We start from the raw sequence: 16427 nt of genomic DNA on the forward strand, positions 1-16427 counted from the left end.
TCTGGATGTGTCCCTTTTAGGGTGCCATCTGGGACGCAGTTTCCCTGTCAGTTTGTCAACTGTAATTATGATGAAGTTGGTGCTGGTCTGGTCTGCTCTGCTAGATTAATGGTATCTGGACTAGAGGTCGACCGATTATGATTTTTCAACGCCGATACCGATTATTGGAGGACTAAATGGCCGATTTTAAATAAAATATGTGTATTTGTAATAATGACAATTACAACAATACTGAATGAACACTTTTTAACTTAATATAATACATCAATACAATCAATTTAGCCTCAAATAAATAATGAAACATGTTCAATTTGGTTTAAATAATGCAAAAACAAAGTGTTGGAGAAGAAAGTAAAAGTGCAATATGTGCCATGTAAAAAAGCTAACGTTTCAGTTCCTTGCTCAGAACATGAGAACATATGAAAGCTGGTGCTTCCTTTTAACATGAGTCTTCAATATTCCCAGGTAATAAGTTTTAGGTTGTAGTTATTATAGGAATAATAGGACTATTTCTCTCTATACCATTTGTATTTCATTAACCTTTGACTATTGGATGTTCTTATAGGCACTTTAATATTGCCAGTGTAACAGTATAGTTTCCTTCCCTCTCCTCGCTCCTCCCTGGGCTCGAACCAGCAACACAGCGACAACAGCCACCACATCGAAGCAGCGTTACCCATGCAGAGCAAGGGAAACAACCACCCCAAGGCTCAGAGCGAGTGAAGTTTGAAACGCTATTAGTGCGCGCCAACTAACCAGCCATTTCACTTCGGTCACACCCGACTCATCTCGGGAGTTGATAGGTTTGAAGTCATAAACAGCACAATACTTGACGCACAACGAAGAGCTGCTGGCAAAAGGCACAAAAGTATTGTTTGAATGAATGTTTACGCGCCTGCTTCTGCCTACCACCGCTCAGTCAGATACTTAGATACTTGTATGCTTGTATGCTCAGTCAGATTATATGCAACACAGGACACGCTAGATAATATTCTAGTAATATCAACAACCATGTGTAGTTAACTAGTGATTATGATTGATTGTTTTTTATAAGATAAGTTTAATGCTAGCTAGCAACTTACCTTGGCTTACTGCACTTGCATAACAGTCTCCTTGTGGAGTGCAACAAGAGAGAGGCAGGTCGTTATTGCGTTGGGCTAGTTAACTGAAAAGGTTGCAAGATTGGATCCCCCGAGCTGACAAGGTGAAAATGTGTCTTTCTGCCCCTGAACGAGGCAGTTAACCCACCGTTCCTAGGCCGTCATTGAAAATAGGAATGTGTTCTTAACTGACTTGCCTAGTTAAATAAAGATTAAATAAAGGTGTAAAAACAACAACAAAAAAACTGCAAATCGGCGCCCAAAAATACCGATTTCCGATTGTTATGAAAACTTGAAATCGGCCCTAATTAATCGGCCATTCCGATTAATCGGTCGACCTCTAATCTGGACTCATCTCAGCTGGGCTGGTAGAGTCCTGTAGACAAATGGTATCTGGGCTCATCTCAGCTGGGCTGGTAGAGTCCTCTAGACTAATGGTATCTGGACTCATCTCAGCTGGGCTGGTGGTCCTCTAGACTAATGGTATCTGGACTCATCTCAGCTCGGCTGGTAGTCCTCTAGACAAATGGTATCTGGACTTATCTCAGCTGTGCTGGTGGAGTCCTCTAGACTAATGGTATCTGGACTCATCTCAGCTGGGCTGGTAGAGTCCTCTAGACTAATGGTATCTGGACTCATCTCAGCTGGGCTGGTAGTCTTCTAGACAAATGGTATCTGGACTCATCTCAGCTGGGCTGGTAGAGTCCTCTAGACTAATGGTACCTGGACTCATCTCAGCTGGGCTGGTAGAGTCCTCTAGACTAATGGTATCTGGACTCAGCTGGGCTGGTAGAGTCCTGTAGACTAATGGTATCTGGACTCATCTCAGCTGGACTGGTAGAGTCCTCTAGACTAATGGTATCTGGGCTCATCTCAGCTGGGCTGGTAGAGTCCTGTAGACTAATGGTATCTGGACTCATCTCAGCTGGGCTGGTAGAGTCCTGTAGACTAATGGTATCTGGACTCATCTCAGCTGGGCTGGTAGAGTCCTGTAGACTAATGGTATCTGGACTCATCTCAGCTGGACTGGTAGAGTCCTCTAGACTAATGGTATCTGGGCTCATCTCAGCTGGGCTGGTAGAGTCCTGTAGACTAATGGTATCTGGACTCATCTCAGCTGGGCTGGTAGAGTCCTGTAGACTAATGGTATCTGGACTCATCTCAGCTGGGCTGGTAGAGTCCTGTAGACTAATGGTATCTGGACTCATCTCAGCTGGACTGGTAGAGTCCTCTAGACTAATGGTATCTGGGCTCATCTCAGCTGGGCTGGTAGAGTCCTGTAGACTAATTGTATCTGGACTCATCTCAGCTGGGCTGGTAGAGTCCTGTAGACTAATGGTATCTGGACTCATCTCAGCTGGGCTGGTAGAGTCCTCTAGACTAATGGTATCTGGACTCAGCTGGACTGGTAGAGTCCTCTAGACTAATGGTATCTGGACTTATCTCAGCTGGGCTGGTGGAGTCCTCTAGACTAATGGTATCTGGGCTCATCTGGGCTCGTCTCCAGATGCTAACTTTTTAGCACAAAACCCAAAGCAAGTCAATATCCACAATATTTGAATGTCTTATTCAAGGTGAACTATCCCTTTATACATAGTAATTTGAAGTCCGGCTCAGTGGGAGTTCTCAGCACAGATGTGTTCTTTAACCTAATCAAAGTGGTTGGTATTATACTGCAAATGAGCCTCTGATCACTCGTTATGGTGAGTACGAAATGTTTGTTTGTCTGGAGTTTAGTAGAGGCAAATCTCTGTCCTTCTGTTGTCTCCTCCCTCAGCAGAGTGTGAGAAACTCAAATCAACTTTCTTTCTGCTTAGGCCTAACCCAGAATCATGACCCTTCTCAGCAGGCTAGATTTAAACTGTACCAGTATTTTGTTATTTAACCTTTTATTTAACTAGGCAAGGCAGTTAAGAATAAATTCTTATTTACAATGGCGGCCTACCTCGGCCAAACACGGACGACGCTGTGCCAATTGTGCGCCACCCTATGGGACTCCCAATCACGGCCAGTTGTGTGATACAGCCTGGAATTGAACCATGGACTGTAGTGACGCCTCTAGCACTGAGACACAGTGCCTTAGACCGCTGCGCCACTCAGGAGCCCTGAAAGTATATTTGTGCAGGTGGTGAATGAGATTGTATAGCATCACATGCAGTTTATTTTCTTCAACAGTGTACCTCACTGATCTAGATTTTTAGGGGTGGGTTGTGGAAATTTAGCTCGCTAGTGTTTTTACCACTAATTAAATATTTTGGAATTTATGCAAATGTTTCTGTCTAGCACCAGTCATTATGCTAGAATTTGCCTTACTGATGTAAAATGACATCTCTGGTACTTTTGAGACTGACTGGGTTCCAACCTGGGTCTCCTGTGTACCACAACATTGTGTTAGCCCACTGAGCTGAAGCCACTAGACGACTGAAGGATGCTGGGAGGTCTTCAAGTTGAGCCAGTTATGGTCAATGGAACGGCTTTTAAAGCAGATCACTTTTGGAGTGTTTATGTCCAGACCCAGTCGCTGGATGGCGGGTTTCCAAACCGCTCTCAAAACAACGTTTTGCAATATTTGTCCTTGGATGAAACTTGCAGCCCGGTCTCAAAGGTGCAATTACCGTTCCTGAAATACACCTTGTGGAAGCAAACAGTAGCTATATCGCCTAGCGTTATTTAGCTCGTGTGGAAGGTCAGCAATAAGCCACTGAAGGAGTGCAAACATCTATTGAAGTGGCTGTCATCCCAACCACTTGTCTGACCCCTCTCACACCTTCTGTTCCTCTCTAGGCACAACCCGCGCCAGATACAGGAAGTCATGCAGGCTTGTTGTTTCTATGGATGCATCACAAATGGCACCCTATTCCCTATATAGTGCACTACTTTTGACCAGGGCCCTATGGGATGCAGCCTGTCATCATGCCAGCTAGTGTTCAGCCTGGCCCTATGGGATGCAGCCTGTGTCATCATGCCAGCTAGTGTTCAGCCTGGCCCTATGTAGAAAAGTCTGAAAACAAAATGTGTCTAATAATAGCCCAGTTTTCTCCCATGTGATCACAATTAGATTATGTGGAATGTAGATGTTTTTTTTGTCTTATGACGCCCCCTGAGAAAATATGATGCCTCATTCTGTACCTTTGGAGTTTAACCCTGACTTCAGAACAGGGCCTTCAATGTAACCCTGACTTCAAAACGGGGCTTTCAGTGTAACCCTGACTTCAAAACAGGGCTTTCAGTGTAACCCTGACTTCAAAACGGGGCTTTCAGTGTAACCCTGACTTCAAAACAGGGCTTTCAGTGTAACCCTGATTTCAAAACGGGGCTTTCAGTGTGGTCTTAAGCCCCTGACACCAGACCACGTTAGGCCCTCTGTCTATGCTCCTACTATCTGTCTCTTTTCTCCTTGAAATTCCGATCCCCTTTAAAGAATAATAAAATAAAACAGGGCCTTCACTGTCCAAGTTAAGCATTCACCATGGTTCAATCTGTCCACCGTACCTCTACCTGCTTCACTCGCTCCTCCAGAGGCTCGTCTAGACCAGCCCAAATGAATGGCCTTTCCTTTAACCCAGTTGGCACTCTTCCTAGTTCACTTCTTTTTTGGCTTTTTTAGTTGCCCCATTGATCACTTCATTGTTGGCAAATGAAAACGTATCGGGAGGAGAGGAAAGCCACACTGTCTTTGTGAAACCACTTAAGAAATCGTCCCCTCCACGTCCCCTCATCGTCCCCTCATCGTCCCCTCATCGTCCCATCTTAACTTGTTTTCTCTGCTGGGTCTTTGACCCGAGAAAACGGAAGCATTAATGAGGCTGAAGCGAGGCTGAACACCTAGTCGGGCCGGAGTAAAATGGTGATGGTCTGAGTCGGTTGTTGTGTCTCCATTGGTCGCTTGCTGGGGTGTTGGTTTTGCTTTTGATGGCTGAGGAAATCAGGTGCCCTGCTGGCAGTTATTGGTGCAGAAAGGCTTGGAATGAACGTAGACACATGGTGTCTGAGACAGTGTTGTTTTGATTTTGTGTGTGTGCATGAGTGGCAGCAAACCAACAGACAAAAGGGATACATTAGAGAGAATCAGAGTTACTGCGGGAAAACTAAAGGAGCTTTCTCAAAAGAGAGCTAGCATACACAGGAATATAAAAGGAGGGAGAATAAACAAGGGGGAGAGAGGGAGGGGTTGTGTGTGTACGAGAGAGCAAAAGACAGAACAGAATGCTCACCATGGTAGCAGGAGAGAGAGAGAGAGAGGGAGGGACTTGTGCTCTCCAGCACGCTGTCTCTCGTTCCCTCTCCCCCCTTCTCTCCAGTGTGTGTGAGAGAGCTCAGTTGTTGGTCGTACCAGGGCTAGTCCTGTCACGCAGCAGCAGCAGCCACGTCACCGCCAGGCAGCCGTCACAAGGTATGCATTTCCTCTCCTCTCTCAGAGCAAAACTAACACTGCCTTTCTGTCAAAGAAACACAAGAAAGAACAGTGGGTGGAGGATGTTGAAGCTTAGTGGAAGCTTTGGGTTGTCTTGGATTGATATGTCAGTGGGTGTGTTCCTCTGCTTTCTTTGTTTGCAGTTTGTATGCCACATACCGAGAATTGTAGTTCCACTAGTAATGTCATTATTATTTTGCTGCTGAACATGGGGAGTTGAGTTGTTCCACTGTATCTGCTTGTTTGTTGATGACTGTGTAGACACTGACTGCCTTCAGATCACAAACGTGGAAGAGTGCTCAGCTAGCCTAGGCATGCTAGTATGTGTACCCTGCTAGCATCTGAAGCTAACAGAGATACTATCCTGTCATCTAGACAGCACAGCTGTGCGCTAACAATGTTATCAGTGTTATCTTGTAGCAACGTTAGCATCACTCTGTTCAGTCCATTTCCTTTGTATGCTGTTGGGGAAATGCTGAATGGGGATTGCTGGGCTGAGAACTGATTGCCAAGAAGTTGTGTATTAATCATAGACTGAGCTTCCCTGTGGCTTGTTTACTAGCGAGGGTCATGGAAACAAGGTAGAAACAGAGAGCGTATTATACCTTACAGAACTATCTATAAGACAAGATACTTTGTACCTGGGAGTATGTGGACCCCTGCTTGTCGAACATCTTATTCCAAAGTCATGGGCGTTAATATGGAGTTGTTCCCCCCTTTGCTGCCACAGCAGCCTCCACTCTTCTGGGAAGGCTTTCCACTAGAACATGTGCTGCAAGGACTTGCTTCCATTCAGTCAAGAGCGTTAGTGAGTTCTGGCGCTGATGTTGGGCGATTAGGTCTGGTTCGCAGTCTGTGTTCCAATTCTTCCCAAAGTTGTTCGATGGGGTTGAGTTCAGGGCTTTGTGCAGGCCAGTCAAGTTCATTCACACGATCTCGACAAACCATTTCTGTATGGACCTCGCTTTGTGTACGGGGGCATTGACATGCTGAAACAGGAAAGGGCCTTCCCCAAACTGTTGCCACAAAGTTGAAAGGACAGAATCGTCTAGAATGTCACTGGAACTAAGGGGTCTAGCGTGAACCATGAAAAACAGCCCCAGACAATTATTCCTCCTCCGCCAAACTTTACAATTAGCACTATGCATTCGGACAGGTAGCGTTCTCCTGGCATCCGCCAAACCCAGATTCGTCTGTCAGACTGCCAGATGGTGAACCGTGATTCATCACTCCAGAGAACGGGTTTCTACTGCTCCAGCGAGCTTTACACCACTCCAGCCGACACTTGGCATTGCACATGGTGATCTTAGGCTTGTGTACGGCTGCTCGACTATGGAACCCATTTCATGAAGCTCCCGACAAACAGTTATTTTGCTGACGTTGCTTCCAGAGGCAGTTTGGAACTTGGTAGTGAGTGTTGCAACCAAGGACAGACTATTTTTACTCGCTCCGCATTTCAGCACTCAGCGGTCCAGTTCTGTGAGCTTGTGTGGCCTACCACTTCGAGGCTGAGCCGTTGTTACTCCTAGACGTTTCCACTTTACAATAACAGCATTTACAGTTGATTGGGGCAGCTCTAGCAGGGCAGACATTTTACGAACTCACTTGTTGGAAAGGTGGCATCCTATGGCGATGCCACGTTGAAAGTCACTGAGCTCTTCAGTATTTTTTTATATTTTTATTTAACCTTTATTTAACTAGGAAAGTCAGTTAAGAACAAATTCATATTTATAGTGACCGCCTACCAATGATGGCCTACCAAAAGGCAAAAGGGATTAAAAAAATACTAATAAATACAATATAAATATTGGACAGAACACATATCACAACAAGAGAGACAACACTACATAAAGAGAGACCTAAGACGACAACATAGCAAGGCAGCAACACATGACAACACAGTATGGTAGCAACACAACATCATGGTAGCAGCACAACACATGGTACAGTCATTATTGGACACAGACAACAGCACAAAGGGCAAGAAGGTAGAGACAACAATACATCACACAAAGCAGCCACAACAGTGGGGCCATTCTACTGTCAATGGTTGTCTATGGAGATTGCATGGCTGTGTGCTCGATTTTAGACACCTGTCAGCAATGGTTTGGCTGAAATAGCCGAATCCACTAATTTGAAGGGGTGTCCACACAGTTCTGGAACGTATCTAGAAGACTATTTACTCTGTGTCAATCAGTTACTTTATAAGTAGTTTATCACCATGAGGAAGTTGTTTTGGGGTCTCTGTTACGCACGAATGCCGTTCATTAGTGCTTTCCCAGCAATGCTAAGACCCAACGGGGAGGGAGTTTTGGCTCAGCAGAGACATTGGTTTACCTTCAAAATGTCACCCTATTCCCAATATAGTGCCCTACGTTTGACCGGTGTCTATAGACACTATGTAGGGAATAGGGTGTCATTTAGGACGCTACCATTGAACAGTCTGGGTCTGAGTGTGTGTAATCAGATTGTTAGCATTAGACCGGTTGCACTGTGTACATTGATTGGGAGCGTAAGGGGATTGGTCAAATGACTCTTCTTCTCTGAGAGTAGGGTGTCTTTGGATTGGGTGACAGCACTGGCAGCGCGTTTACTGACCAATAGGGTTATAACGGTGACCTGGCAGAGCTCTTGCTGACCAATAGGGTTGTGATGGTGACCTGGCAGAGCTCTTGCTGACCAATAGGGTTGTAACGGTGACCTGGCAGAGCTCTTGCTGACCAATAGGGTTGTGACGGTGACCTGGCAGAGCTCTTGCTGACCAATAGGGTTGTGACGGTGACCTGGCAGAGCTCTTGCTGACCAATAGGGTTGTGACGGTGACCTGGCAGAGCTCTTGCTGACCAACAGGGTTGTGACGGTGACCTGGCAGAGCTCTTGCTGACCAATAGGGTTGTGACGGTGACCTGGCAGAGCTCTTGCTGACCAATAGGGTTGTGACGGTGACCTGGCAGAGCTCTTGCTGACCAACAGGGTTGTGACGGTGACCTGGCAGAGCTCTTGCTGACCAATAGGGTTGTGACGGTGACCTGGCAGAGCTCTTGCTGACCAATAGGGTTGTGACGGTGACCTGGCAGAGCTCTTGCTGACCAACAGGGTTGTGACGGTGACCTGGCAGAGCTCTTGCTGACCAATAGGGTTGTGACGGTGACCTGGCAGAGCTCTTGCTGACCAATAGGGTTGTGACGGTGACCTGGCAGAGCTCTTGCTGACCAATAGGGTTGTGACGGTGACCTGGCAGAGCTCTTGCTGACCAATAGGGTTGTGACGGTGACCTGGCAGAGCTCTTGCTGACCAACAGGGTTGTGACGGTGACCTGGCAGAGCTCTTGCTGACCAATAGGGTTGTGACGGTGACCTGGCAGAGCTCTTGCTGACCAATAGGGTTGTGACGGTGACCTGGCAGAGCTCTTGCTGACCAACAGGGTTGTGACGGTGACCTGGCAGAGCTCTTGCTGACCAATAGGGTTGTGACGGTGACCTGGCAGAGCTCTTGCTGACCAATAGGGTTGTGACGGTGACCTGGCAGAGCTCTTGCTGACCAACAGGGTTGTGACGGTGACCTGGCAGAGCTCTTGCTGACCAATAGGGTTGTGACGGTGACCTGGCAGAGCTCTTGCTGACCAATAGGGTTGTGACGGTGACCTGGCAGAGCTCTTGCTGACCAACAGGGTTGTGACGGTGACCTGGCAGAGCTCTTGCTAACCAATAGGGTTGTGACGGTGACCTGGCAGAGCTCTTGCTGACCAATAGGGTTGTGACGGTGACCTGGCAGAGCTCTTGCTGACCAATAGGGTTGTAACGGTGACCTGGCAGAGCTCTTGCTGACCAATAGGGTTGTAACGGTGACCTGGCAGAGCTCTTGCTGACCAACAGGGTTGTAACGGTGACCTGGCAGATCTCTTGTTGACCAATAGGGTTGTGACGGTGACCTGGCAGAGCTCTTGCTGACCAATAGGGTTGTGACGGTGACCTGGCAGAGCTCTTGCTGACCAATAGGGTTGTGACGGTGACCTGGCAGAGCTCTTGCTGACCAACAGGGTTGTGACGGTGACCTGGCAGAGCTCTTGCTAACCAATAGGGTTGTGACGGTGACCTGGCAGAGCTCTTGCTGACCAATAGGGTTGTGACGGTGACCTGGCAGAGCTCTTGCTGACCAATAGGGTTGTAACGGTGACCTGGCAGAGCTCTTGCTGACCAATAGGGTTGTAACGGTGACCTGGCAGAGCTCTTGCTGACCAACAGGGTTGTAACGGTGACCTGGCAGATCTCTTGTTGACCAATAGGGTTGTGACGGTGACCTGGCAGAGCTCTTGCTGACCAATGGGGTTGTGACGGTGACCTGGCAGAGCTCTTGCTGACCAACAGGGTTGTGACGGTGACCTGGCAGAGCTCTTGCTGACCAACAGGGTTTTAACGGTGACCTGGCAGAGCTCTTGCTGACCAATAGGGTTGTGACGGTGACCTGGCAGAGCTCTTGCTGACCAATAGGGTTGTGACGGTGACCTGGCAGAGCTCTTGCTGACCAACAGGGTTTTAACGGTGACCTGGCAGAGCTCTTGCTGACCAATAGGGTTGTAACGGTGACCTGGCAGAGCTCTTGCTGACCAACAGGGTTATAACGGTGACCATATAACTGCGGTAGTAAACACAGACCCAAGATAGGCTTCTGAAACTATTTTGAAGTCATACAGAAATGTCCAGAGGAAATGTGTCCTCTGCTGAAGCTGGATGGGTGGTACTTTAACTGAAAGTCTATATAGCACTTTAGGACTTTATATTGATTCCTATCTTGTGTTGACTCTGCAAAGCCACAACTGCTTCGTCTATAAGCACTCCTCTACATTCAGCTAAAGGGCGTACTATGTGCAAGACAGAAACAGGTGGTGAGATGGGGTTTTGGTGTGAAGTTTCCTGTCTGATGTTTCCAGCTACGTCAGGCCTTTTGTTGTGAGAGTTAACAATCAAACCAATCATCAGAAAGAACCGAGAACCAAGGGGATAGAATCAGGAAGCCTTTGACCGATATCAAGCCATTATCTCAGTTTGCATTTGATATGAGCTTGAATGCGAGCAGAGGAAGCTCAACAGTCCAGAGGTGATAACCTGTCAAAATGTCCATATCGTCATAGACACCTGAATCCAGGCCTTGTTCTGTTGTTCACATCTCCCTGTCATTCCCTCTGTCATCCATGGCTGTTCATCCTCTCTTCAACCTCCTCCAGTTCTTCCTCGCTCATCTCTCTCTTATCGCTACAGCCCCTCCCATCACCCTCTACCTCCAGGGTGGACGTGTCTGTCATCTCCAGACTGTCATTGAGCCTATCCCTCCGGACCCCCAGCATCGGACCCCCAGCATCGGATCCCCAGCAGAGCTGAAACTCTAGTCTATTCTGGGTCTGAGACGGTCCACCTGGGAGGTTGTTCTCCCTCTTTGAGGTCTGGCCATAGTCCAGGAAATGGCGAGGCTGTCTCACTAGGTGGCGGATTAAGGTAAAGTTGCCCCTATATGCTGATCTTGGGTCAGTTTTGCATTTCCCCCACACTTGGTTAATGTTAGGTTTGGGGAGTGGGAAGCTGATCCAAGATCTGTACCTAGGGGGAACTTCACCTCAGAGGCTCACCAGGCACCCTATGGCGGCGGGTGTTAATCTGAAGACACCACCCTCCGCTCATCCCTCATAAAAGATGGAACACCGGAGGAGGAACTGACCCCCGTCTCACAGGGAGGGATATTCTATACATTGGCCTCTTGGTCTCCCCTTCCACCTTCCCCAGAGCCTGGGTCGTAACTCGTGTTCATCATACACCATACGGAAGAAAACGTACTGAAACAGGGAGGGACTACCTGAACTTCTCCAATAAGAAACGTTCCTTTTTGTTTCCTGTTGCAAACTGTTTTCAAGCATTTTCCGCTGCCTGCCCTAATAAACACAACCCTGAACAAGAGGCCTGACATCTTTATGTTCATTTCAGATATAAGAACAGAGACGTATGTGGTTTGTTAGCTGGCGTGTACTAGATTAGCCTGGTTTTCCTGTAGCTACTGTGTCTGTTTGGGTTTCCTGCTCCACCATGTTGGGCTGACTTCGCTTCCTCCACCGCCTTGTTCCAGTTGCTCTGAGGTCAATGATAACATGCCTCTGTCTGCAATCTGATAAACACTGTTCCAAGCTAGGAATACATCCCAGATAACTGTGTCCTCACTATTTGGCCATGCTAGTAAGTACAGTCCCTAACAGTAACTCATAACTCCTGTCCTTGGTAGCATTGGCCATTTAGTGATTGACACCCACAGCCCGTGAAACACGGACAACACCTCTCGGCCGAGGCACCATGACCTAAATCTATCACCCTGGGAAGCAGGTCGATGATGCATCACCACCTCCGCAAGGCGGTTTCAGGCACATCCCCAATTTCCACTTTGCCAGCATCCCTCCCTGTTGGCATGAGGCCTTAATATCCAGTTCATCTCTGTCTCCCTCCTCAGAGTAGACAGTGTGGAGCTCTCTGCTCGCTCTCCACGGCTTGTCCCCTGTGTGATAGCTCTCCTCTGGGTTGTCAGACGTGTGGAGCTCTCTGCTCGCTCTCCACGGCTTGTCCCCTGTGTGATAGCTCTCCTCTGGGTTATCAGACGTGTGGAGTGAGATTGTTGCTGACACCTCACCACACACCATCAGTTCTCTCTTACAGCCATGAGCAGTCCCAGGTTGCATCTGAAATGGCCCCCTATTCCCTTCTGTCTAGAGCCCCATGGCCCCTGGCCATAAGTAGTGCACTACGTAAGGAATAGGGTGCGATTTGAGATGAAGTACTAGTTCCATCACCTCAGTGCCAACACCTATCTGTCTCTTTCTGGCCCTGCTTGGACTTCCTGTGTTGGCCTGCCCCCACAGTCAGGAAGCTTTTCTAAAACTTTTAAGGTGAGCTCCCACTTCTGGACTTTCTCAGTGAGAGATTATTCAAATTCAACAGGAGTTCAATGAGTCAGCGCTTGTCGAGACATTTCAAGTCAACTTTTGTTCAACTTGTTTTGTTCCTCACCATTGTGTGGGACGTTGAAACGTCATTTGATATAATGATACAGTCCCGACATGTCCAGTCAAAGTCAAACAGAGGATTGTTTTTACTTTGTCCTTAGTTGTGTTTTGTCAATTGTGTTTGTTGACTGGTGCTTGGCTCTGGTGGTGGCTGTGGACAGTATCTTGGCTGTGGACAGTATCTTGGCTGGGTGTCGGTGACTCTGAGGGCCTCCCTGTCACGTGTGTTGAGTGTTTTTATTTATGGGGGCTGTCAGTGCTTTTCTACACCGGCTGTAAATCAGGAGAGTAGCCCTTCCCCCTGCTCAGTGGCCAAGCCAGCCTGAGTCAGACCCTCAAGCCTCCTCTCCCCAGGCTCCAGCCCTCCTCTCCCCAGGCTCCAGCCCTCCTCTCCCCAGGCTCCAGCCCTCCTCTCCCCAGGCTCCAGCCCTCCTCTCCCCAGGCTCCAGCCCTCCTCTCCCCAGGCTCCAGCCCTCCTCTCCCCAGGCTCCAGCCCTCCTCTCCCCAGGCTCCAGCCCTCCTCTCCCCAGGCTCCAGCCCTCCTCCACCAACAGGATATCTGTAATTTCCCATGATGAGAAAACGTCCCTTACTTTAATGCTTGCGCTTCCACTGGTTTCATACTGTAAAGCACGGCAGAGAAAGATAGGTGTGTGCGCACAAGGGTAGAAAGATCATTGGATAGTGGATGCACTTCTGTATCTCCAAACCTTTCCAAATCACTATTATCTGGCTTTAGAGTTAGCCTTGACTATATTGACCTCTAACTTTAGAGGTCAGTTTTGCCTTTTAGATGTTCCCTGCCTTCTAGACTTTAAAATAATCCCTGCCCTTTTGTACCTGATGACATAAATGGTTAGTCTGGTGGTGTTGACCAGGCTTGATGTAAATGGTTAGTCTGTTGGTGTTGACCAGGCTTGATGTAAATGGTTAGTCTGGTGCTGTTGACCAGGCTTGATGTAAATGGTTAGTCTGTTGGTGCTGACCAGGCTTGATGTAAATGGTTAGTCTGGTGGTGTTGACCAGGCTTGATGTAAATGGTTAGTCTGGTGCTGTTGACCAGGCTTGATGTAAATGGTTAGTCTGGTGCTGTTGACCAGGCTTGATGTAAATGGTTAGTCTGTTGGTGCTGACCAGGCTTGATGTAAATGGTTAGTCTGGTGGTGCTGACCAGGCTTGATGTAAATGGTTAGTCTGGTGGTGTTGACCAGGCTTGATGTAAATGGTTAGTCTGGTGGTGTTGACCAGGCTTGATGTAAATGGTTAGTCTGTTGGTGCTGACCAGGCTTGATGTAAATGGTTAGTCTGGTGGTGCTGACCAGGCTTGATGTAAATGGTTAGTCTGGTGCTGTTGACCAGGCTTGATGTAAATGGTTAGTCTGGTGGTGCTGACCAGGCTTGATGTAAATGGTTAGTCTGTTGGTGCTGACCAGGCTTGATGTAAATGGTTAGTCTGGTGGTGCAAACCAGGCTTGATGTAAATGATTAGTCTGGTGGTGCTGACCAGGCTTGATGTAAATGGTTAGTCTGGTGGTGCTGACCAGGCTTGATGTAAATGGGTAGTCTGGTGGTGTTGACCAGGCTTGATGTAAATGGTTAGTCTGGTGGTGCTGACCAGGCTTGATGTAAATGGTTAGTCTGGTGGTGCTGACCAGGCTTGATGTAAATGGTTAGTCTGGTGGTGCTGACCAGGCTTGATGTAAATGGTTAGTCTGGTGGTGCTGACCAGGCTTGATGTAAATGGTTAGTCTGGTGGTGCTGACCAGGCTTGATGTAAATGGTTAGTCTGGTGGTGCTGACCAGGCTTGATGTAAATGGTTAGTCTGGTGGTGCTGACCAGGCTTGATGTAAATGGTTAGTCTGGTGGTGCTGACCAGGCTTGATGTAAATGGTTAGTCTGGTGGTGCTGACCAGGCTTGATGTAAATGGTTAGTCTGGTGGTGCTGACCAGGCTTGATGTAAATGGTTAGTCTGGTGGTGTTGACCAGGCTTGATGTAAATGGTTAGTCTGGTGGTGCTGACCAGGCTTGATGTAAATGGTTAGTCTGGTGGTGTTGACCAGGCTCCAATGCCTCTCCTGCCTTACTGCGGTGCCAGAGTGTTGACTTTGCAGTCGTGTGGATCGCTGACCCATGTGGATCCATTTGTCTAATGTTTGACAGAGAAGCTTCTTGAGTGTTTTTTCACGAGGCTGACAGCGGTAGTCTGGAAAGCACATGAACCTGCTGAGGGAGGGGTTTTGACTAGCGTTTAACTAGCAACCTCAGGCACAGTCTGTCTGCTTTGTTTAGCCTTCTGAGGTCGTTACCACAGCTCTAAATGTCCTGTTAGACCACATACACAGAATGGTCCTGGAAGGTGTTCACGGGGCCGTATGTATCAAGCTTCTTACAGTAGAAGAGCTGATCTAGGATCAGGTGCCTCCTGTCTACTGAGTGCAAACTTGAACGTTGTGAAAATTCTGTGCAACTTCCGGCGCACATTTACTGTGAACACTGAGGCTGTACCCTCTTTAATCTACTTGTCTTTCAGACAAGGAGGTGAGTGAAAATGTTGTTTGATGCAAGAAACCACTTTACAAATTAAAATATATTTATATTCCCATACCATTATTACAAATGATACTACCTTTTACTTATTGGCTACTTAGCTCATTCAAGACCGTCTCAAAACACTTGCCCTTTTAACACATACAAAACAGTCCAGTTCAAAGTGAGTGGCACAGATCCATATATGGCAATGGCTATTTGCATGTAGGCCTACTGCAGTTCTGATTGGTTATGTCGCACAGGTCTATGTAGAGTAAGGGCCTGAGCCATACTGCAATAGAATCCTACTCCAATGCACTCTCCTGACAACTACATCTCTTGCACAGTTCATTTTGCATGCTAAGTCTTGTGTATTTTCTTTTCTTTTTCTGAATTTTACATTGAAAGTGACTAATTGCATTGATTCGATCACATTTCCCACAGTATAGCGAAACGTTGACAGTGTTAACTAAAGGGGAATATAATGAGATGCCATTTGGGAAGGAGTCTTGCTACTTTGATGGGGTGTGTTTTCAGGCTCCGTTGCCAGCGTTCCATCACGCCCAAGTGGGCATGGAGAGACAAAGGAAGCACCACAGGAAGCAGTGGAAAGTGGTCAGGACTCTGAGCAAAGGATCCTGGGATAGATAGGGTCGATAGGCCCCCAACCAACATTCAATCAGAGCGGGCGGTGGAAACCTGACCAGCAGAGCCACGGGAATGTACATCAATCTAACACTCTCACCCGCTGGCACTCTCCAGTCCCTAAGAAACCTCTCTCTCGCTCTCTCACATGACTCCTACAATCTCCCAAAAAATATAGCATGCCCTCAAAGTTATTTATAACACCCAGGACATTAACCGCGACAATAACAAGCTATTTTGACTTTGGCGAGCAGCAGCGCTACTGATTAACCAAATGAAAGACACTTTGTCAGAAATGTCTTTCTACAAGCCACATCAGGACGAGTCCGTCAGATGGTTTCCATGTGTTTGATAATGTTGCGATCCCTCCATTCCAGACATCATTATGAGCTGTCCTCCCCTCACCAGCCTCTGAAAGCAGTACAAGTACAAGCTGTGCTGCTGGCCTTATTGCCTCCTTGTCCAGGAATGTTTACAGGAAGTTCATTACACATTAATGACACGAACCCAGAGGGGAACACTATCTGGAGTCCTCCGTTCAGAGGCATGAGAAAAGCCAGGGCCTCTGGTGTTTCCAGCCACTCAGAAACTGAAGCACATTACCATTTTTATTAGAACCTCTTCTTTCATGTGATTTTAGAGGTGTTTAGGGACATTTTGGAATGAGAGAGACGGGAAGTGAACCAAGCCTTTCTGTGAGC

General features: G+C 47.5%; 1 protein-coding gene across 5 annotated transcripts in view; it reads left to right on the forward strand.

The window, feature by feature from the left end:
• The window catches only part of LOC110499758 (oxysterol-binding protein-related protein 8-like), a 155454-nt gene that overhangs the window by 42436 nt on the left and 96591 nt on the right, over positions 1-16427 (forward strand). For 2 of the 5 annotated variants that reach the window (XM_036956999.1, XM_036957000.1), the window contains exon 1: positions 5301-5493. The exons of 2 other annotated variants lie outside the window; for them this stretch is intronic. In XM_036956999.1, the coding sequence (XP_036812894.1) occupies positions 5307-5493 (187 nt within the window). In that variant the 5' untranslated portion in view covers positions 5301-5306. Of the gene's footprint in view, positions 1-5300; positions 5494-16427 lie in introns of those variants that run through there. One more of the 5 variants, XM_036957004.1, reaches the window with a different exon arrangement.

This window comes from Oncorhynchus mykiss, chromosome 21, assembly GCF_013265735.2.
Source record: "Oncorhynchus mykiss isolate Arlee chromosome 21, USDA_OmykA_1.1, whole genome shotgun sequence".
Lineage (NCBI taxonomy): Eukaryota > Metazoa > Chordata > Actinopteri > Salmoniformes > Salmonidae > Oncorhynchus > Oncorhynchus mykiss.